General features: G+C 38.0%; 2 protein-coding genes across 13 annotated transcripts in view; both read right to left on the bottom strand.

Annotated features, from left to right (window-relative positions):
• si:ch73-168d20.1 (NACHT, LRR and PYD domains-containing protein 12) overlaps positions 1–5002 on the bottom strand; it is a 57508-nt gene extending 52506 nt beyond the window's left edge. For 9 of the 12 annotated variants that reach the window (XM_051660644.1, XM_051660654.1, XM_051660649.1 and 6 more), the window contains exons 1-3: positions 4904–5002; positions 4112–4246; positions 1958–2236 (exon numbers count right to left, since the gene is read on the bottom strand). In XM_051660644.1, the coding sequence (XP_051516604.1) occupies positions 1958–1962 (5 nt within the window). In that variant the 5' untranslated portion in view covers positions 1963–2236; positions 4112–4246; positions 4904–5002. The remainder of the gene's footprint in view (positions 1–1957; positions 2237–4111; positions 4247–4903) is intronic. The other 3 variants (XM_051660645.1, XM_051660651.1, XM_051660646.1) reach the window with 2 other exon arrangements.
• Positions 5003–8798: 3796 nt separating this feature from the next.
• Positions 8799–22500, bottom strand: part of LOC127418549 (zinc finger protein basonuclin-2-like) — a 19990-nt gene continuing 6288 nt past the window's right edge. The window contains exons 4-7 of the mRNA XM_051659126.1: positions 15893–15955; positions 13555–13657; positions 13227–13465; positions 8799–10152 (exon numbers count right to left, since the gene is read on the bottom strand). Coding sequence (XP_051515086.1) covers positions 8815–10152; positions 13227–13465; positions 13555–13657; positions 15893–15955 — 1743 coding nt within the window. The 3' untranslated portion in view covers positions 8799–8814. The remainder of the gene's footprint in view (positions 10153–13226; positions 13466–13554; positions 13658–15892; positions 15956–22500) is intronic.

The raw sequence follows: 22500 nt of genomic DNA, 5'->3' as shown, positions 1-22500 counted from the left end.
CACTTTAACAAATAATAGTTTGATAATATCTAAATATATATCTCAATGCATAAAACACCAAAGCCATCTACAGGTTATTTTTACTTCAGGAAAGAAGAAATTTTATAATTTCTATAAAAAAGAAGAGTTACACCTATACTGAGCCCAGTCAAAACTGACCACAAACAGCAAAGTAAGCGGCCCTACTTGATCAGAATAGGAGGGTTAAACTAATTGGAGCTCATTAATTGAGATAATTTTTATACTTTTAATAAATAACATAATATCTGTTGTGATCAATTGTTACATTTTAAAAAGACGAATAGTGCAGCAACTCTCTTGATACTTTCACTATGGCTGAACACGATACCAGAAGCTTGTTAGCAACCTCAGATTTAACCAGACGTATGTAAGCTACGTGCCGTGCATAGAGTTCATAATCTACTACTCTGCATTTGACATGTTTGTTTACACTATTTAGCTGCATTGAGCCATTTAGCACAACATTTCCAAGTTATAAATTCTGTGTTCATGTTTTAAATTAGTAAATGTACAACCCCAGTTCCGAAAAAGTTGGGACAGTATGGAAAATGCAAATAAATAAAAAAATAAGTTATTTGTAAATTCTATTCACCCTGTGCTATATTGAAAGCACTATAACAACACATTATATGATGTTTTACCTTGTGAATCTAACAGTTCTTTTTATATATACAGTACACTCATTTCAAATCACATGATTCAAAACACGCTCCAAAAACGTTGAAATGAGCAATTTAGGACTAATAGCAATCGGACGAGTTGAAATAACAAGGTGATTTTAAACAGGTGATGCAACTGTGTTCGAATATATAAGGAGCCTCCAAAATAAGCCTAGTCCTTCAAGAATGGTTTGAAACTCGCCGATATGCCAACAGAGACGTCAGCAAATAATCCAGCACTTTGAGAACAATGTTCCCCAAAGACAAATTAAAAGGATTTTGGGCCACAGTGCACAATATAGTAAAAAGATTCAATGAATCTGGTCAAATCTGGTACGTAAAAGCGTAGAGCCGAAAACCACTTCTGAATGTGCGTGATCACAAATTAATGTCTTAAAAACTGTCATGCGTCTGTAATGGATATCATGACTAGTGGTCAACTCGCCGAGGCCGATAAATCGGCCGATATTTGTTTCTTGAGGGCACCGAGAATCGCCTGCTTGCATGTGAAGTGACTGAGACATGTAAACTACAATGATAGACCAGTGTGCAACACAGTTTCATGTAAATGGTCCGCATATAAGAGCAGCGGCAGACACGTTTGTGCTCATAATGTTAAAGTGCTCGCCTGTTTCATTCTCCCTCTCTCTCCTCAACAGTTCTCTGTAACTTTTAACCATCTTGTCTAATGATAAAAAGGCAAATATCAATAAAACTAATATCATATACCATCTGCGAATATGCACATATCTCGTTTAAACAGATGTAATAAACCAACCTCACAAAACTTGAGCAGATCCAGCATCCTGTGGAGCGCTCATTTATTTACCTCTAAAGCACGTATTCTAACAGTCTCTCCTCAACAGTTCCCTATAACTTTAACTGTCTCGTCTAATGATAAAGGGCAAATATCAAGCTAATATAAATCTTCCTCTGAAGCACATATTTTAACAGCCTCTCCTCAACAGTTCCCTGTAACTTTAACTGTCTTGTCTAATGATAAAGAGCAAATATCAAGCTAATATAAATCTTCCTCTGAAGCACGTATTCTAACAGTCTCTCCTCAACAGTTCCCTATAACTTTAACTGTCTCGTCTAATGATAAAGGGCAAATATCAAGCTAATATAAATCTTCCTCTGAAGCACGTATTTTAACAGCCTCTCCTCAACAGTTCCCTGTAACTTTTCTAATGATAAAAGGCAAATATCAATAAAACTTCTATTAAATATCCTGCAAATATGCAGATATCTCGTTTAAAAAGATGTATTTCACGAACCTCATCTAATATCTTCCTCTGAATTGTGTATTCTATCAGCCAGAATCAAAACTTCGGATCAGGATCAAAAGTTCCTTTGATTCACAAATCATGACGGTCAGTCCATGACAATCCAAACAGGTGATCCAGGCCATGTACACTGTCAGGAGACTGCTGCTCGCACTGGATCCGCACGAGCATGAGTGCAACCAAAGTCTTTCTAGCAAGTCAGTCCACTGTTGGCCATGCTTTGGAACGCTCTTGGGAGGATAGTTCCAGTCATGACAGTACAGCTCTTATCTACTTGAATGGGGAAAGACCAGAATCTCCAAAACAGTTGGTTAAGATTACGATCAAAGGACATATTTCAAATTAGCAGTAAAATCTGACAACACCAGTATCATTAATGGTGCTTCTTTACCTCAGATTATGCTAAAAAACACAATTTTCCCAGCTTTTATAGCTAATGCGCATGCGCGTTCTCGAGTTGATTGACAGCCAATGTCTGTATCTAAAAGGTGGTTGGCTCTTTTACCTGTAAGGCAGGACTTCCTTCCTACATCTGTTGACTGTTGGCTGGAGTTGGGTGTTCTAATTTTTCCCATTCATTTTAATAGAAGTGGCCCATCACTGCTAAATAGTCTCTGGTGCAGCTTCAAAGTAAAAGCGCTTCATGTGGGCTATAAGTAAATGTCTTATTCACTATGCACTGTATGTACAATTGGTTTGATTTGATATTTTTTGAATAAATGCGACTGCTAACGTGGACATGCCATCCATGGTTGCTGGACTACCGTGTGCACTGTTATTTCCTTCTTCCTAAAATATTAACAGTTTCTTCATGTGCAAATAAATTTAAAAAATTTGATGACTAAACAGAAATCAGAAGAAACTGCTATCTACCATTTAAAATACAATATTATTTTTTAGATTCTTTATTACAAAGTTAAAGTTTTGTGTGAAATTGAGTAAATACAGTGCTAAATAAGAGTTTATTATTTATTTTTTTAAGCAATTTTATGTTTATGTTATTTACTGTATTAAATTGGGTTATATATTTGCATTGTAACAGCCTATCAGCCACCCTGCTCTGTGGATATTGGCATGAGCCATTAAAAAACCCATATGAGTCAACTACTAATCATGACGTGTGCTCCGGTAAATATTTGTCCATCAACACCATTCATCGCTGCATCCACAGATGCAAGTTACGGCTTTACTGTGCAAAGGAGAAGCCATACATCAACACTGTCTAGAAGCGCCGCCGACTCCTCTGGGCTCCGTCTCATCTGAGATGGAAAGTAGAACAGTGGAATTGTGTTTTGTGGTCTGACAAGTCCACATTTCAAATAGCGTTTGGAAAAAAATTGGAAGAGTTTTTGCAGGTCAGGACTTCCCCAAAAACTCTTCCAAATGTCTATAAATCCTGTGCTATTCTCCAGACACCACTCAGACATCCAGCCATTCAGTGACACTAATCTACTATAAACCTTGTCACCACGATGAGCAGGGATGGAGACCAGAGCATATTACAGTGTCAGACATCATTTTTGCAAGTTCACACACCTCTTTAATATTATCTCTAGTGATCTCCGACTGGCGAAGCCGGACATCATTAGTGCCGACATGAATAACAATTTTAGAAAATCTAAGTTTAACATTTGCCAGCACTTGTAAATTTGATCTGATGTCAAACGCTCTGGTACCCGAAATGCATTTAACAATGTTGGCTGGAGTCTCTATTTCCACGTTCCTTACAATAGAATCCCCAATAACAAGGGCTCTTTCAACATGATTCTCAGTGGATGCATCACTGATGGGGAGAATCGACTGGAAACCCTAACAGGAATGGGAGAGTAGTGTCGCTTTGCTGAGCAAGTATGCTACCGAGACGTCACCCAAACGCCCTGCTGCGGGGGCTCTACAGCCGGAACCAAAGTGTGTGTGTTGCTCTCTGTACTGCCCGCATCCAAAACAGTATCTACTGGCTTCTCTTTCTCACTGACCTCCACTAGCATTCGGATGCGTATCTCTAACTCATTAACTTTCTCTGTCAGCCTGACTAATTCCTTACATTTATCACATGTGAATCCCTCACTGCTGATGGAAGAAGCTATAGTAAACATGTGACATGCAATGCAGGAAGCAATAACATGAGCGGAAGCCATGACTTACCACAGTTGTTTGTTGTTGTTGGTGTTGATTGTTCCTGAGCAGTGAAGGTTTGAGATATATGTGAAATCCTCACACAAGTGTTTGTTGTTATGGTTGTTCTTGATAAGTGGTGCTTTGAGATCGATGCAATAATCCCTGTAACACAGAGAAGAAAAACGAGTGCGCAGTGTAAAATTCACGCAGTTGAATCGCGATAAGAGAATAATGCGGGGGGAACACGATGCGCGTTGAAAAATGGCAGATGTTAATGATTAAAAGCTGAAAACAGATAGATAAGCTATGCTAAAAACGCTAGCAGGCTACAAACACAGACTCGAGCTAGGCGACAGCAGCAACAGGTAAAATACACACAGATGAAACAGCAGAAAAGCCTGAAACATGCGGTAAAATGACAAAGGATAAAATTATGAACGTATGAGAATAAGAATAAACAATGCTAAGCAGGCCACAACTGAGGCAGTAGGGAGTATGGCCGTGTGTCCACTAAAGCCTGCATAATGGATGAATGGAGGGAAATTCTTCTTGCTATACATAACAAACTTGTGTCTTTGGTGCCCAAACGTTTAATAAGTGTTATTAGAAGAAATGGTGATGTTACACAGTGGTAAACACTCGACTGTTCCAACTTTTTTTGGAGTGTGTTGCAATCATCTGATTTGAAATGAGTGTATAGGCGATTTATAACACAAAATTCACAAGGTAAAACATCATATATGTTGTTCTGACGCTCATTTTCATTTTCCAGTTATAGAGATACAGTCACTAAAAACATTCCCAGATTCTAATACTCACAGTGTTAATAATCTCTCTTAAGGTGAATGAATTCCTGCCGAGTTTCACTTTCACTTTCACAGGAAAGCGTAACCAACCCCCCACCCCTTAAAGGGACAGTTCACCCAAAAATGAAAATTCTCTCATCATTTACTCACCCTCATGCCATCCCAGATGTGTATGACTTTCTTTCTTCTGCAGAACACAAATGAAAATTTGAAGCTCCAAAAAGCACATAAAGGCAGCATAAAAGTAATCTGTGGTTTAATCTGTGTCTTTCTGAAGAGATATGATAGGTGTGGGTGAGAAACAGATCAACATTTAAGTTATTCCTATAAATCTCCACTTTCACTTTCTCCATCTTATGTTTTTGGCGATTTGCATTCTTTCTGCATATCGCCACCTACTGGGAAGGGAGGAGAATTTAATATTGATCTGTTTCTTCACTTATTTACAAGACTGACAACTGTAATTCACTACTGAAATGACCTATATCTAAATAAAATTGCTCTCATGTTATTTTCAGAGCTTATTAGAAGCTACTGATATAATTTGTCATGAGGTAAAAATGTCAGACTGTGCGCCGCTCAGTTTAAAAGTTATCCGCAGGTGAGATTTATGTATCCTGCGTTCATTCAAACAGTTGAAATAATATGCATCATCAGAATGTTTTGCAGTTTTGGCTATGTTTGTCTGGTGGTAATGTTCCACAAAAGTTGTGGAATGGCTGTCCTTTATACATTGGGATATGGTGAAACTGAACCCATTAAACGCACCCCATATATCTGAGATTCATTCAGATAGTGTAAATTATCAACATAAACTTAATATTACAACTTACATCTGCACAGACAATTAGGCGAATAAACAAATGAACGAAGTGTATTTTTATTCAGAATGCACACATAACACATAATCTCTAAAAACAGATCAAAGGTCTCAAAGCATGACTTCTAACTTCTAAACAGTAGCTATTTCACTAAACTTATTTTATGCTGAACAGTGGAGCCCAGGTTTTCACAATGATTTGTATTTCATGTTGATATATTCATAAATATTAATACATTTAAACATTGGTTTTGTTTATTTTCGACTTCTTTTTAGTCAGTGCAAAATGTACTAAATTTAATAGATATGACATAACTAAATATCGACTACATTTAGATGATATTTTTGTCAAAAATAATAACATTATCCAGTAGCCTACATGGCCTAGGTGACATCAGCCGAAAAGGAAAGTACTTTCAGAAGCACAGCAAGTTATTACATTTCGATGAAAGATTACAAAGACAAGCAGTTTTTCATTGGAATTATGCGCACAGATGAATCATGCACAATAAGAGAGTAGAAAAAGAGTTGATTTCATGTTGACTTTAAGGGCCCTATTTTAAGAGTGCTACATCTTAAGCGCAGTTCTATGCGATACGCCAAGCAATACAAATGAAGACAGCACATTCATAAATTGGTAGCAAGTTTTAATGGGATGTATGGGATGCAATACAGTAGAAGACAAGAGAAACAGAGCATTTATGTCTTACGTTATTTTGTGCATGACCAGCATCCTACTTGACTGTTATATACCCATGGAAAAGTTGTTGCTTGTTGGACTAATTCGATGTAGGCTATGTTAAATTATCGAGAACGTACGTAAAAATAAAACCGCAAGCAGCAATTAATGGGGTTCAAGCATTTAAGGGCTTTTAAGTATTAATAAGATAGTCTGTTAGTACGTAAAATAGTGATAAATTGCCATAATTTTCAAAACCATCAGGTTTAGGACCACAGAGATTTGGCCTTTTTAACATACTGCCATCTATTGTCCGATCTACAATAAATTTTGCGTGCTTCTTCAGAATCAGATGTCGCATTTGTGTACTAAATTTGTAATAGATTTGTCGTTTAGGAGTTAAAAGCTTTTGCGTAAATTGGGCCACACCCACATATTTATATTGCTATGGTATAGCCATGTAAAATAAAACGTTTTTTTTATATATACACTCAGTAACCACTTTATTAGGTACACCTGTACATCTACTTATTCATGTGAGTATCTAATCAGCCAATCGTGTGGCAGCAGTGCAGTGCATAAAATCATGCAGATACGGGTCAGGAGCTTCAGTTAATGTTCACATCAACCATCAGAATGGGGAAAAAATGTGATCTCAGTGATTTGGACCGTGGCATGATTGTTGGTGCCAGATGGGCGGGTTTGAGTATTTCTGTAACTGCTGATCTCCTGGGATTTTCACACACAACAGTCTCAAGAGTTTATAGATAATGGTACAAAAAACATCCAGTGAGCGGCAGTTCTGTGGACAGAAAGGCCTTGTTGATGAGAGAGGTCAACGGAGAATGGCCAGGCTGGTTCGAGCTGACAGAAAGGCTATGGTAACTCGGATAACCCCTCTGTACAATTGTAGTGAGCAGAATAGCACCTCAGCATGCACAACATGTCGAGCATTGAGGCGGATGGGCTTACAAAAGCAGAAGACCACGTCGGGTTCCACTGCTGTCAGCCAAGAACAGAGAGCTGAGGCTGCAGTGGGCTATTCTCCGAGGCATCCACGCACAAATCACCACGCGTCCCACTGAGAGCGAGAACCACATTATAGCGACCACGAGGAGGTTACCCCATGTGACTCTACCCTCCCTAGCAACCGGGCCAATTTGGTTGCTTAGGACACCTGACTGGAGTCACTCAGCACGCCCTGGATTCGACATTAAATTATTTCTTAAGGATTATGTGAAACATTATTTTCTTAGTACACTGAATGAGAGCTGAAAATGGGGCTTTGTCATCATGGGTAAAAATGGTATTTTATTTTAATTATTATTAACAGTAATAAAAAATGGCAACATTTCTAATGTTTTTGCTAGTATTTTTGATCAATTTAATGCATCTGAGGTGAACCGTATATTTGTGCAGTGTTCTGGTGCGTGGATTGGTGAATTGAGCATGTGGATCGGTTGCACGTGGATTCCTGTGTGCATTTGTCTATATGTTGCGTGCAAATGTTCTTTGAACGGGAACGCCATTCCCCCAAGAAATTCACTTCGGGAACTCCGTTCCCCATGTTCCTCCCCATTTCCAGCCCTGCATATAATATATATAACACGTCAAACTTATTTTGATAATTATTGATACTGAACTAGTTAAAAAAAGTAGGTTTTGCAAAAAAATACAATATGGCGGAAAAATGTCATGACTGATATACTGAGATATATTTTTTTTACTTGAGCCAAGGATTCCAATGATTCCAATTAACTTTAATTTTCAGGGACATAATTTGATGTTACACTATATTTTCAGAGTTGGACATGCACCTGCTGGTGGAATCTCCAAACTGCAAATGTAGCAACTGAATTTAGACTTTGAGCTGAAAACAGATGTGATACTGAACAATCTTGGCGCAGTGACCAATGTCTCGGGAAAATAGCTAATTGCTCTTCGTGACACTTCTTTACCATACAATACACCCACAGTTTGCGCGCATACACCCACAGATAGCACAAACACTCCTAGCCATGCCTATTTGCACGTTGCGCTTTCACGAAAAGTGCACTTAGAATTATTGCTCTCACAAAAAAATTGGATAAGACGTAGCGCAAAGCTTGTAAATAGAGCCCTTAATGTCCCATGATCCTCTGCATCACCCAGAAAGAGGAACTAAAGATGTAGCCATTGTCACAGGTTGCTATGGTGATGACCTCTATGGTCATGGATGGGGTCACACACTTCCCCTTTAACATTTAGGAGAGGCGACCATCTCTCATTTCCTACTGTTCTTCCTCTCTCTTTCCATTCTTCACCCACTCCTCCTGGAATCTCTCTCTTTATACACCGTGATTTACCACCACATGACTGTTGCTATGGCAACCACTGCCGGGTGTGCTATTAAGGTCTTTGCTCTTGTGTTGTGAATGAGTGCCGGTTATAGATCACTGTTGTAACTGTCATGACCTGATACACTGTAGCTGATGGGATTGTTGATAGAATGGTGTTTGTTGCCACGGAGACTATTGATCGATTGTCTTTGCAACACTGTGAAGCGACTGTTTATCTGTTCATTTATTGGGAGTTTTAAAAGTCCATCATCATCATCGAGGTCATCATGACGATTCTCTCGCTTAATCTTCAACGGCATGCTGGACTTGCGTGGCTTCTTTTTAGGTATCATGTCAATCATTTCATTGAGGCCATTCCGATTGGCTATGAGATGCCCTGTAGCCCCTCCTCCTGACCCAGAGCCACTTTGATGTTCCAGTTGGCCAGTCATTACGGTGTTGTTGGTTGCCGTGGAAACCAAAGGATGTGTTGACATGGAAACAGGTGGAGTGGACGTCCTACGGAGGGGTGCGACAGGGGTGTTCGTGAAGGGTTGAGTGACGAACATCTTAACCCGCCTGGGCTGGATGGACGGCTGCGTTGTGTGCTGCACCGAAGCGTGCAGCCGCGGGTTTGGGTTTGCGCTGTGTCTGTTTCGACTGCGCAGAGAACTGAACATCATGTTGCAGCCCTCAATGGTACAGCGGTGTTTGATCTTCAAGTGTACGGCATTGAAGTGGATCTTCAGTGTTCCTTTGTCGTAAAACGTCTTTGCGCACGTGTTGCAGTTCACTCGGCCCTTACTCAAGGACGAACCTGACTGGCGTTCCCGCGTGACCGAGGAGGAAGAATCAGGAACTGAGGAGTTGACTTCCACCAATCGAACAGGAGTGTTGAGGTCACCAACTCGATGTTCATCATGGGAGTATTTTGGTGACCTGATGGAGGTTTTGTTGGTCTTCCCAGTTGCCTTGTCCACATTTCGTCCTCTGTTTCTGGTTCCTCTGAGCTCCGATGTTATCTCAGACTGGCTCTGTTTGTTCAGTCCGAGGCGTTGCAGTTGTTGGGTTGCAGGATGACGTTCCACTGTGAGAGTTTGTCGGGAGTGAAACAGAGGGGTTGTGGACGGCCTGATGTAGTGAAAGGGTTGAAGGAACATGAGATTTCCTCCTGGGAGATTCTCAAAGTGCTGCAGGCCATGGGGCGACTGATCTCTCGGTTTGCGATGGAGACTGTTGCTCTCAACGTATGCGCAGATGTCAGAATCAATACCGGCTGCTTTGGAGACTCGGTCTGGAGTTTCTGAGTGGATCCGCTGTTCCTCGACAACCATGAGCTCTACGATGGATTTTGTTTCACCAAAACGCAAAAACTGTTGCAGGGTCACAACCTCATCTTCTGGGGTCATGGTCACCCAGCGATCCAGAACCATCCCCATAGAGTCCTAAACATAAATCATGTGATTATTATTATTATCATTTCAGTCAGAATTTTTGAAATTTAGTCAACATTTCATCATGTCATATTAATTCATTTTAGTCAATTTTACTAAAACTAAAATGGTGTATAATGTTAGTCGACAAAAATAACAATGTAGTTGACGACAATGTGCAAAATGACAAAAACAAGCATCTGTAACAGACCAGACTTAACTATTCAAATATTTAGAAAAATGTATAAATTACTTACAATTATTTAAACATGCATCAACATATTAGATTAATATGTTTAATGGGTCAATGATGTGACACTCAATTTTTTTTCAGGTCATATGGTGTAACCCTGAGAAATCATCTTGATATTCTTGACTTGGAAATTGTGTACATTCACGTGTATTCAAGGTGCAAGGAAAGTATTTTAATACCTTTTACATGATGGTTACACCACATGACATTTTTAAATGGTTAAAATCAGTTTTTTGTAGAAAAAAATGCTATAAATGTTTAAAAATATTTATGAAACCAATTTGGACAAAGAACTAAACACATGTGTTTTAGACTTTTATCACATCGGACAACCTTATTTGTCATCGACCTGAATATGTAGGATTAAACAACATGAGAAAAGGTATAATGTGGTTCTCGCTCTCAGTGGGGGCGTGGTGAGTTGTGCGTGGATGCTGTGGAGAATAGCGTGAAGCCTCCACACATGCTACGTCTCCACGGTAACGCGCTCAACAAGCCACGTGATAAGATGCACGGACTGACGGTCTCAGACGCGGAGGCAACTGAGATTCGTCCTCCGCCACCCGGATTGAGGCGAGTCACTACGCCACCACGAGGACTTAGAGCGCATTGGAAATTGGGCATTCCCAATTGGGAAGAAAATAAAAACGGTTGGTCAAGATTACGATCGAAGAACATATTTAAAATCAGCAATAACCTGATAATATTGGAATCATAAATTGTGCTTCTTTACCTCACATGACGCTAAAACACGCAATTTCTCCGGCTTGTATAGATAATGCACATGCACGTTCTAGAGTTGATTGACAGGTGATGTCTGTATCTAAAAGGTGATTGGCTCTTTTAACTGTAAGGCGGGACTTTCTACATCCATTGACCGTTGGGCGCTCAGAGCTCCTTGGTTGAGCGTTCCAGTTTCTCCCATTCATTTAAGTAGAAGTGGCCCGTCTCTGCTAAATAATCTCTGTCATTATTCAGTGTACTAAGCGGAGTCTTGTCTTGAGCAGTCAGCCTCCTCTGGCATTTATTCAGCACCTTTCAAACTCGCCTGGGCTATCACGTATGAAAGTAAATTAATGACATACACATTTTCGCATTGGCCTATATTATGCACACTTGAAGTTAAATCCATAAAACAGCTGTTCATTTTATATCATTTTAAAAATATTTTTTTTAAGACTCAGCCATCTTTGCTACCTGTGATGGACCACCAATATAACACAAAACTTTACTGATGTTATCACAGGACTGCCTGCTGTTAGACTACTGTGAATGTCGACAGGCAGCAAGAAATGGTTCAAGTTCAAATACCGAAAGACTCCAATAAACCAAGTAAAATCGCACATGTACAGCAGTGCATGTATATGAGTACTGGACACATTTTATTTTGTGATGTGATGAACTTGACCTCTACTGTAGGGCGCTGTGTTTTACTGTATTAGCTTTTTCCGTGGGCTTCTCCTGTTTCAGTGATGTAAACAGACGGCAGGCGAAGTAAAATAAAGCACATGGAGCCACTAAAACGTAATCCACAAGATTACAAATTCCTTTTTAATCAGAGGGGCGAGCAGATCGGAGAACTGAACTGTACAGATTTGTTGCATGTCTAATGTCTTCCAATGCCGCCCTGCACGATGCCTGTATCGCATGTGCCAGGATCCACCTTTGGTCAAAGCAAATAGTTTAATTTTCTATTTTTTGTTTTTGTTTGTTTGTTTGTTTCATTTGAGTTATTTTATTGATTTATTCATTGTACACAGTAATATATGCACATATTGTGTCTATGGTGGGAAAGATATACAGTTTTGTCAAATTAAACAGTCTGGATGGGGGGGGGGGCACAGTGGACTAATTAGGGGGGGGGGCATGGCCCCCGTGGGACCCACCGTGGAGCCGATCCTGGATAGTGAATGCAAAGTGCTCCGGTTTTACTTTAAACGATCGTGTAAAGATGTTCCTGGTCATGCACACAGAGGAGGAGATGCACATTTACTCTATTTCTGTGGAGTGATAAAATGATGAAAAGAAATCTCAAAGGTTTTGCTTCATGAGAAATAAGGGCTCGTGGGTTTAATCAAAGAGCACTAAAATAATGTGTGAACGTGAAGACATAAGGACAAAAATATGTTACTACTGTATAATATAATAAAATATAATATAAATATAATAATATAGTGTATATAACTTTTTAAATTAAAATATATAAAATAATATATATGTGTAAAAGTAAAATTGATCAAAACTAAAGTTGTGCAAAAAGAGAGCCATTTGTTAAGTATTTAGAAACGTTTTGATTTTTAAAACTTTATTTTTCAGGTCATTCAAAGCCTTAAAAGGAAATCACATATCCTTATTTTATTATCTGATTTTTATGTTTAAAGTTAAATGTGTAAAAATGACATCTTAAGGTGTATGAAACACACATGCAGAAAAAAGCACACCTTAAGAAATATGACAATCACGAAAGCCCTTAAAGAAACAATTAATCGTCATAATCGCAATTATCTGTTTGACTATTAACTGTCAGCCAAATTTCATAATCGTGACAGCCCTGAACACAAATTCATACTATACATGTGTTGAGAAATTCCACAGAAATGCCAACCACATCATGGCAAATAAAAAGTTTTAACCAAGGGAACAAAACCCCCTTTTAAAATATGTATTAAATGGTATAACGGATAATGCCGTCCAGACCACTAGAGGGCGCCGCTTGCTCACACAGCGCTGACTGAAGCTTTGAATGCAGAAACACAGCCTTTTATGGTTTAATAATGGTGCAAGTCCACACAGAGTGTGTGTGTGTGTGTGTGTGTGTGTGTGTGTGTGTTACCTGTAGCATATATCCTCTCACATAGTCCCGCAGTGTCCAGCCGAGTGTGTGTATGATATTGAGCACCTGTGTGTGAGTGAGCACACTGAACAGACGGTCCAGCAGGATCTTCATCCGCACAGGAAGTGCCTGCGTCCCATACAGAATCAGACTACTGATGTCAAACACCACGTGACTCTGAACGATCTCCACCTGCCCTGAACACACAGCAGCAGCCTGACTGCACACCTTACCAACAGCTACACACACACACAACAGAGAATCACAAATGAATTCATCTGATAAAGTCACTGATCAAGACAAACACACACAAACATGTGTGTCATACCGTGGGTGACCCAGCCGTGTGTGCAGCGATCACATGACCTGATGTGATGACGTCTGGGCCGGAAGCAATCACAGTGACAGTCTGACTGTGTGCAGTTGATCACCTACACAACAAACTCAAACTCATTATATGATGCTGTAAACATCACGAGTACATCTCAAGTCATTTGTTATTTATTCAGCTGTTTATAAGCAGGGATGCAAAAAATGCAAAGTATGTGTACCGTATCAAAATAAAAGATAAAATATAAAGTATCAAGCCAAAACTAATGCATCCTTCAGGGAGAGTAAAATGTTTTAACAAGCTAAATTTATTATATGCAAGAATTAAAGAATTAATAAATAATAATAAATAATAATAATAATAATAAAACTATAAACTTTTTCTCAGCTTTACAGACTTTTGAAATCAAGAGACTGATGACATTTTCATAACTCACTTTCATGCACAAACATAAGTCAGCCATAATACAGCACACATGATTGATAAAGCGTCTCTTTGCGAAGACAAATGAATAATCGTGCAAATATTATAAATAAATATACAGTGTATATATATATATATATATATATATATATAATCAGTAATATACACTGGGCAAAAAAGTTTGGATTAAAGGCAGTGATATGATTTGAAGTTATGCAGTAATAAAATGAAGTCAGCTGACTACCTGAATGTACTGAATGACCAGGTTAAACCATCAATGGATATTCCAGGACGACGGGAGAGTCGAACCACTCCATAAAGTCTTCTCACGTCCCAAAGACTTTCAATGGGGTTAAGGTCAGGACTCTGTGGTGGCTAACTCATGTGTGAAAATGATTCCTCATGCTCCTTGAACCACTCTTTCACAGTCTGAGGCTGATGAATGTTGGCACTGTCATTCTGGAATATGCCCGTGCCGTCAGGGGGAAAACATCCATTGATGGGATAACCTGATTATTCTGTACATTCAGGTAGTCAGCTGACTTCATTTTATTGCTGCATAATGTTGCTGAGCCTCGACCTGACCAACTGAAGCAACCCCAGATCATATCACTGCCTTTAATCTAAACGGCAGATTATTCTTTTTGGCCAGGCAGTGTATATAATATCAATTATAGTATCACTAATATAAATAATAAAATCAATAATATTAATTAATAATATAAATAATAAAATCAATAATAATCATTAATAATATAAATAATAAAATCAATTATAATCATTAATATTATTAATAATAAAAGCAATTATAATAATTAATAATTTAACAAATAAAATCAGTGATAATTATTAATAATATAAATAATACAATCAATAATAATAATTAATAATATAAATAATAAAATCTATTATAATCATTAACAATAGAAATAATAAAATCAATTATAATCATTAATAATATAACATAATAAAATCAATAATAATCATTAATAATATAAATAATACAATCAATAATAATTAATAATATAAATAATAAAATCTATTATAATCATTAACAATATAAATAATAAAATCAATTAAAATCATTAATAATATAAATAATAAAATCAATTATAATCATTAATAATATAACAAATAAAATCAATAATAATTATTAATAATATAAATAATAAAATCTACTAATAATCATTAATAATATAAATAATAAAATCTATTATAATCATTAACAATATAAATAATAAAATCAATAATATTAATTCATAATATAAATAATAAAATCAATAATAATAATTCATAATATAACATAATAAAATCAATTATAATTATTAATAATATAAATAATCAAATTAATTATAATAATTAATAATATAACAAATAAAATCAATAATAATAATTCATAATATAAATAATAAAATCAATAATATTCATTAATAATATAACATAATAAAATCAATAATAATAATTCATAATATAAATAATAAAATCAATAATATTAATTAATAATATAAATAATAAAATCAATAATAATAATTCATAATATAAATAATAAAATCAATAATAATTATTAATAATATAAATAATAAAATCAATTATACTCATTAATAATATAAATAATAAAATCATTAATAATAAACTAATATTAAATAATGAAAAATAACTAATTTATGAATAATATTAATAATAAATCATCAATAATATATATAAGAAAGTTTTAAGTATTGATGATCTGAAAAATATGTACATTGCACTTTAAATTTTAAATGAAATTGCAATGATTGCGTGAAACCACGAGTATTTAGATTGAAGTCACTCAGTAAAGTGCACTAATGGAATTATACAGTCAGTTTAATGATCTGTTTAGTGAGTTTTGTATTCAAACGTGTAAATGAATGAATGAATTCTCCATCCCTACCTCCTTTAACTTCAGAGAGACGGTGTGTTCATCACATTTCAGAAGAGACTGATCTCCGTCTGTCTGTCAAACACACAAAACATCTCAAATGAGCAAGAGTGTCTAATTATCTGATTAATCAACAAATCGAAAAATTAAGAAACTTGAACAGATTTCAACTGCATTAAAATGAATGACTATAAAATGAGTTATTAAAGAGTTAAAGAATTCTCACCTTTGAGATTAAAGCAAAATAAATGTATTCATTAAAAAACATATTTATTCAATTTCATAGCAAAAAAATCCGTCAAACTGAACAGTCTGATGTGTAATAAACGTAAATGATTAAAACGTAAATATTTCATTTTTACATTTTATTTGATTAAAGATGACTGAATTCAGTTTGACAGAATTTTGTTATGAAATTGAAATGCATAAATCTGAAAATTATTTAAAAAAAATGTTTAATGATTTTTTTAAATGATTTTTGAATCAAACAGCCTAGAGGAAATCTTTTCAAAAACACTAGCTTGTGTGAGAGTATTTTACTAGTGTTGTGTGTGTGTGAGTGTGTTACCTCCTGATGGAGTGTGTGTGTCCATGTCCCCATCTCCTCAGACGGGTCGGTGTCAGTTCTGGTACCTCAGAACCCTTAAACTGGATCTCAGGCCCGCTCACTGAACTTCCTGCTGGCTTTGAAAGTCTGTCCACTCCTCTTCTGTCCTGGATCAGATGACTTTATAGATCTGAACACTTTGGGAGTCTTCCAGATGAAGTTCTCTTCAGGGCCCGTAACGTATTTAAAGATACCAAATCACACTCTCTCTAAACCTCAGAACTCTGCCCACTCTGAACGAACACACTTGATTGGACGAGAGAGCTTTTCTTTGTCTTGAAGAAGAATGAGAGGACTTGAGACTAGTGTATTAGTAAAGTGCACACTCGGAAGTGCTCATGCAGCATCTGTACTCTTGAGAGAAGCTGAGCGGGATTTGACAGGAACTGTAAAATACTCATGAGGGAAAGAGCTCTGGGCTAAAACGGCATAAAGACACGTTTGAAATCACGCTGAGCAGATTTAATAAGTGCTGATAACAGCATTTGACATATTTTATAACCGAGAGAATGGCAGTTCTCAATCATTTACTGTAACATATATAGAGATATTAATATTCATAACACATGGAGAACAGAGAAAGCCTCTGTTGTTGTACAAGTAACGTCTAGATTAGTGACCGACCGATTAATCGGCCAATTTTTGGAGGGATTACTTTTATGCTGCCTTTATGTGCTTTATGGAGCTTCAAAGTTCTGGTCACCATTCACTTGCATTGTATGGACCTACAGAGCTGAAATATTCTTCTAAAAATCTTCATTTGTGTTCTGCTGATGAAAGAAAGTCAAACACATCTGGGACGACACGAGGGTGAAGAAATGATGAACTATCGCTTTAAAGTCGGACTTCCAACTTGGAAATTCGTGTGGAAATTTTGTGTGGAAATGATCACTTTTATCCAAATAAAATGCATCAATAAGTCAAAGTCTCTACATTTAATGATTATAAATCTTATTAAGCCGATGTTTGGTGCATTATCCATAAACTTGTCCGTCCATCAGGAGGGCAAAACCTGCGGCAACAACCCCCTTAATGCCACCCTGAGTGTGTGTGTGTGTGTGTGTGACGGGCAGACACTCTGAAGAAGTAAATCAGGCCTTTGGCAATGGAAGAACCCGAAACCAACACCTAGAAACATCACAATTAATACTTAATGAGTGAGACAGTGTGTGTGTTAATTAGAACCTTGTGGGACCGTCGTTGTGAATTAATGAAGGTGTTGTGTTTAAGTAACTGGGGACCGCATCAAAGCTCGTGTTTGTCCTCGTTAGTGTCTTCAATCCAACACACATCGCTTACCTGCTAGCTGTGGCCAATTAGAGGACTCAGGTGACCCAGCCAAAAAAAAAAAAAACCCTGCACCCGTGAGGAAGAGGAAGAGAGAGGTGGAGACAAACCTACTTTAGTCCTTTTTTTCCCCTCTGATGCCACTGTCTCCTGTCCCACATTGAGATCTGCGTGTGGTGATCAGACCCGCGCCGTCTCTTTGTGGCTCATCCAACTTGGTACATTGGCGTCGATATAAAGGGGGACGAACACAACGCAAAGAAGCAGAACTCACAGCAGAAGTCTGACTTGATGATCTTTGTCATAATTAAGACTTGAATCACTTTCAGAAGTTTCTCTGATGTGACGCCTGAAGAAAAACAACAACGTTACAGGACACACACAAACTAACGGCGTTAGATGTTGCAACGACACATTCTGAACGCTTATTAGCATGTTGCTATGCAGTTGTCGGGTGGTTTCCAGGGTATTTTTAGGTGGTCTGGGTGGTGAAAAACTAAAGTCTGATCTCTTCGTAACTTCAAAGAGTGCAACAAGGCGCCTGGGTATCTCAGCGAGTATTGACGCTGACTACCACACCTGGAGTCGTGAGTTCGAATCCCGGGCGTGCTGAGTGACTCCAGCCAGGTCTCCTAAGCAACCAAATTGGCCAGGTTGCTAGGGAGGGTAGAGTCACATGGGGTAACCTCCTCGTGGTCGCTAAAATGTGGTTCTCGCTCTCGGTGGGGCGTGTGGTGAGTTGTGCGTGGATGCCGCGGAGAATAGCGTGAAGTCTCCACACGCGCTATGTCTCCACGGTAACGCGCTCAACAAGCCACGTGATAAGATGCGCGGATTGACGGTCTCAGACGCGGAGGCAACTGAGATTCGTCCTCCGTCACCCGGATTGAGGCGAGTCACTACGCCACCACGAGGACTTAGAGCGCATTGGGAATTGGGCAAGTCCTACATCGGTATTCAATTCAAACATGTAGAAATTAATTGTTTCATGTATCAGTCAAAAGCAGAAAACTTTGTCATATTTATTTGCCAATTTTAGTAAATTTCGCAGGTAAACAAAATACGTAAATTTTACTTAACTTTTCGAAGCATACACTGGGCTTGAATAATTAATGAGCTTGCATGGTTTCACTGTTCGTAAGTTTATTTACACTGTTTTTATTGTTGAATTTGTTGTTATATTTGATAACTTCTTGTTTTGTTAAGCCTGAATCTCATGTTCTACGTGCGCAGTTATTTATCTGTTTATTTATTTAGCTGTCTAATAGACCACATTGCAAACATTAAGCTTTCTTGTGGAAGGCATTGTATGTCATGTGGTACATGATTACATTTGTGTTTATAAGGAAGGTTAAAAATGTGAAATGTGCAAATAAATCTGTATCAGATTTGTACAAGTTACTGCATTAACTAAAATGTTTAAGTTAAATGTACTCTTACTTTAATCAGTATGAATTAATTTGAATACCATTCAAATTTATGTGCAAAATGTGCACAAAAAAATTAAAAAATAAAAAGTAAATCTTACAAGGTCTGCCTTTGAAGGTTTATAAGTTATCGTTAAAAATCAATTCACCTTTTCAAAAAATTACTGGGACTTTTACCTCCAGATCCCGACTGTTGCGCTCTATATCGCATTTCTCCACAACAACACACACGATTTAACCCTTGTGCGACCTTCGGGACATTTTTGTCTTTTTCATTTTTGTTTTTTCGATCATTTTGGCTGTGTTAATGCCAGTGGCATCAATTTTGCCAAAGGTGTGAATTTTTTGGGGAATTTTGATATTTCAACCTCAGTTCTTATAATACATCTATAATACACTGTGTACACAAAATAGTTACACTCGGGACCTTCAGGACAAAAATGTCCCCATTAAAACTGCAATATTTGATCCCAGTGCCATTAAAGCATAAAATCATTAATTCTATGATGTTATACTTTCATTCCGGAGCCCTGGCTTCAAAATTTTCATTTTTATATGTTTCCACCAGATGGCGCCATTTTTATCATGTTTAGCCTATGGAGCAAATACAAGCTTTTCCCCTATTCTCTGTTTGCTGTATTATAGAGCACTGCAGGACAATTGAATAAATGATGCAGATAAAAGTGTGTGTGTGTGTTGGTATGGATGTCAGAGTGTGTTTTGTGTGTGTGTGTGTGTGTACGAAACAACAGTGGCATTATGTAAACAAACTGGCATTTAAAGGGTTAAAATCCTGAACATGAATCAATATTTGGTAGTTATGATCAGGACTGATGTTGGTTAAATAAATTAACTCATATTAATATATAATATTATTATGGCAGTTTTCTGACGTGGAGATTTTTGTCTTCTAAGGACCTCTGAGTAACTTTTTTAAATTGACGCACAAGGGTTAAAATACTGTTTGACGTTTGTTCAAATCACTGTGAGCAACAGTAAACACCACTAAATAAGTCAACAACCACATTTACTTAGTGACCAGAAAAGAACAGTCTTTCCCTCAAACTAACATGATTTAAGCACTGTTAATAACTCTTGCTATTGAAACATGAAATATGGATCTTTAGCACTTTTAACCTTTCAACCTATAACAAAGAAACTAGCCAGCTGACATCATCATCCAGGATTTAATCATGTTGAATAATTACAGGCCTAAGAGTTTAAAAAGTCCCACTTACAGTAATGAATCTAAAGCTCAAGTTTTCTAAAGGACCGTATGACTTTATGTGACAGAATGCAGTGACTTTAAGCACAGAAATGTGTCCTTACAGCAGAAATGGCTGACAGTGTGTTTGTAAAATGGGAATTTAGTCGGACACGAGCGTAAAGTTGCAGTCGTACGGCTCTGTGAACTTCATTCAAAAATGTGACATGCGGGTTTATAGTTTGTTCGGCCATATAATCCTCTTAAAGACATCAGTGACCAGGAGAGAAAGAGAGAGAGAGAGGATTTCATTATTTCAATCCTTAAAATTAAAATTCTGTCATCATTTCCTCACCATCATGTTGTTCCAAACTCAAAAGACTTGTTTTCGTGAAAACGTTTCTGATATTTCCAGCTTCAAACAGGACAAAAAGTCCAAGTCTTCTGAAGTCATTTGACAGTTTTGTGAAATTTGAACAACAACAACAACAACAAAACAAAAAACTAACATTGAAGTTGTTATTCACTGAAAATCTTCCCCTCCGCTGTAGCTCTGAAACATTTGCGGAATCGACAGTGTTATACGTCATTGACACAATAAGTGCCATGTTTAAATGAGCACTTGAGTGAATGAGGGGAACATTTTCAGACTTGAATTTGGGTCTACCATATGACTTTAGAAGATATGGAATATACATGGAATATGGAGTCATATGGACTACAGTAAAGGTACTTTTTTTGAGCTTGACAGCCTCAGTCTCCATCCACTTTCACTGTAACACATTCCGACACATTCTTTTAATTTCTGCTTCTTTATGCTCCTCCAGAAAAAAGAAAAAAAAGTAGTGGGTTTGGAACAACATGAAGGTGAGTAAAATATGACAGCATTCTTGAGTGAACTACTCCTTTGTGTAATCTTCAGACACGACAGGGTCATTCTTGGGAAACTGTGTACTTTCGAACCGGTGTCTCCGGTGTGGGAGGCGGGCGCACTAACGAGGAGGCTAAAGGCTACACTCTAATGAAACTTGAGACGCTACTCTTTACAACCAAACAGGTTTCAATCAGAAAACTTAAAGAAGTTTCTTACCGGGGCCTGGGTAGCTCAGTGGTAAAATACGCTGGCTACCACCCCTGGAGTTCGCTAGTGACTCCAGCCAGGTCTCCTAAGCAACCAAATTGGCCCAGTTGCTAGGGAGGGTAGAGTCCCATGGGGTAACCTCCTCGTGATTGCTATAATGTGGTTTGCTTTCGGTGGGGCACGTGGTGAGTTTGAGCGTGGTTGCCGCGGTGGATGGCACGAAGCCTCCACACACACTACGTCTCCATAGCAACGTGCTCAACAAGCCACGTGATAAGATGCACAGACTGACGGTCTCAGACGCGGAGGCAACTGGGATTCGTCCTCCGCCACCCGGACTGAGGCGAATCACTACGTGACCACGAGGACTTAAAAGCGCATTGGGAATTGGGAAAAAGTTTCTTACCAGAGGCACTTTTGTTGGCGCTGCGCCTGTAGATCGCTTCATGAAAATCGACGGCATGCTTCAGTCTACTAAGACAGACTTCTCAGAGGATGAATTGATGCAAACTCAAAGACATGAGATTTATCATGAGCCACTGTCTGAAGCATGGGCTCAGGATGGAGTTCACCAAAATTACCTGCCATAAGCTTCCAGCTGGACAGCGATGCTCCTCACTGAATGATACCTATATCAACTTAGTCAAAGGAGGGACAACACTCTCTTAAACAACATAGAAAATGAATTAACCACTAGCAAAAGCCTTCATCGGCCAAAGGACAATGCATCTATGTGTATTTCCTCAGTTAATTCGGGATGACTTCAAGGTTCGCACAAGGTTAAATTGGAGAGTAGCATGAGCCTCCACATGTTGTGAGTCTCCGCGGTGTCATGCACAACGAGTCACAATAAGATGCGCCGATTGACGGTCTCAGAAGCGGAGGCAACTGAGACTTGTCCTCCGCCACCCGGATTGAGGTGAGTAACCGCGCCACCACGAGGACCTACTAAGTAGTGGGAGTTGGACATTCCAACATTGAGAGAAAAGGGGATAAAAAAGGGAATAGCATTAG

This window comes from Myxocyprinus asiaticus, chromosome 28 (assembly GCF_019703515.2).
Source record: "Myxocyprinus asiaticus isolate MX2 ecotype Aquarium Trade chromosome 28, UBuf_Myxa_2, whole genome shotgun sequence".
Lineage (NCBI taxonomy): Eukaryota > Metazoa > Chordata > Actinopteri > Cypriniformes > Catostomidae > Myxocyprinus > Myxocyprinus asiaticus.
The sequence above is the reverse complement of the archived record's forward strand: the minus strand, read 5'-3'. Positions and strand labels throughout refer to the sequence as shown.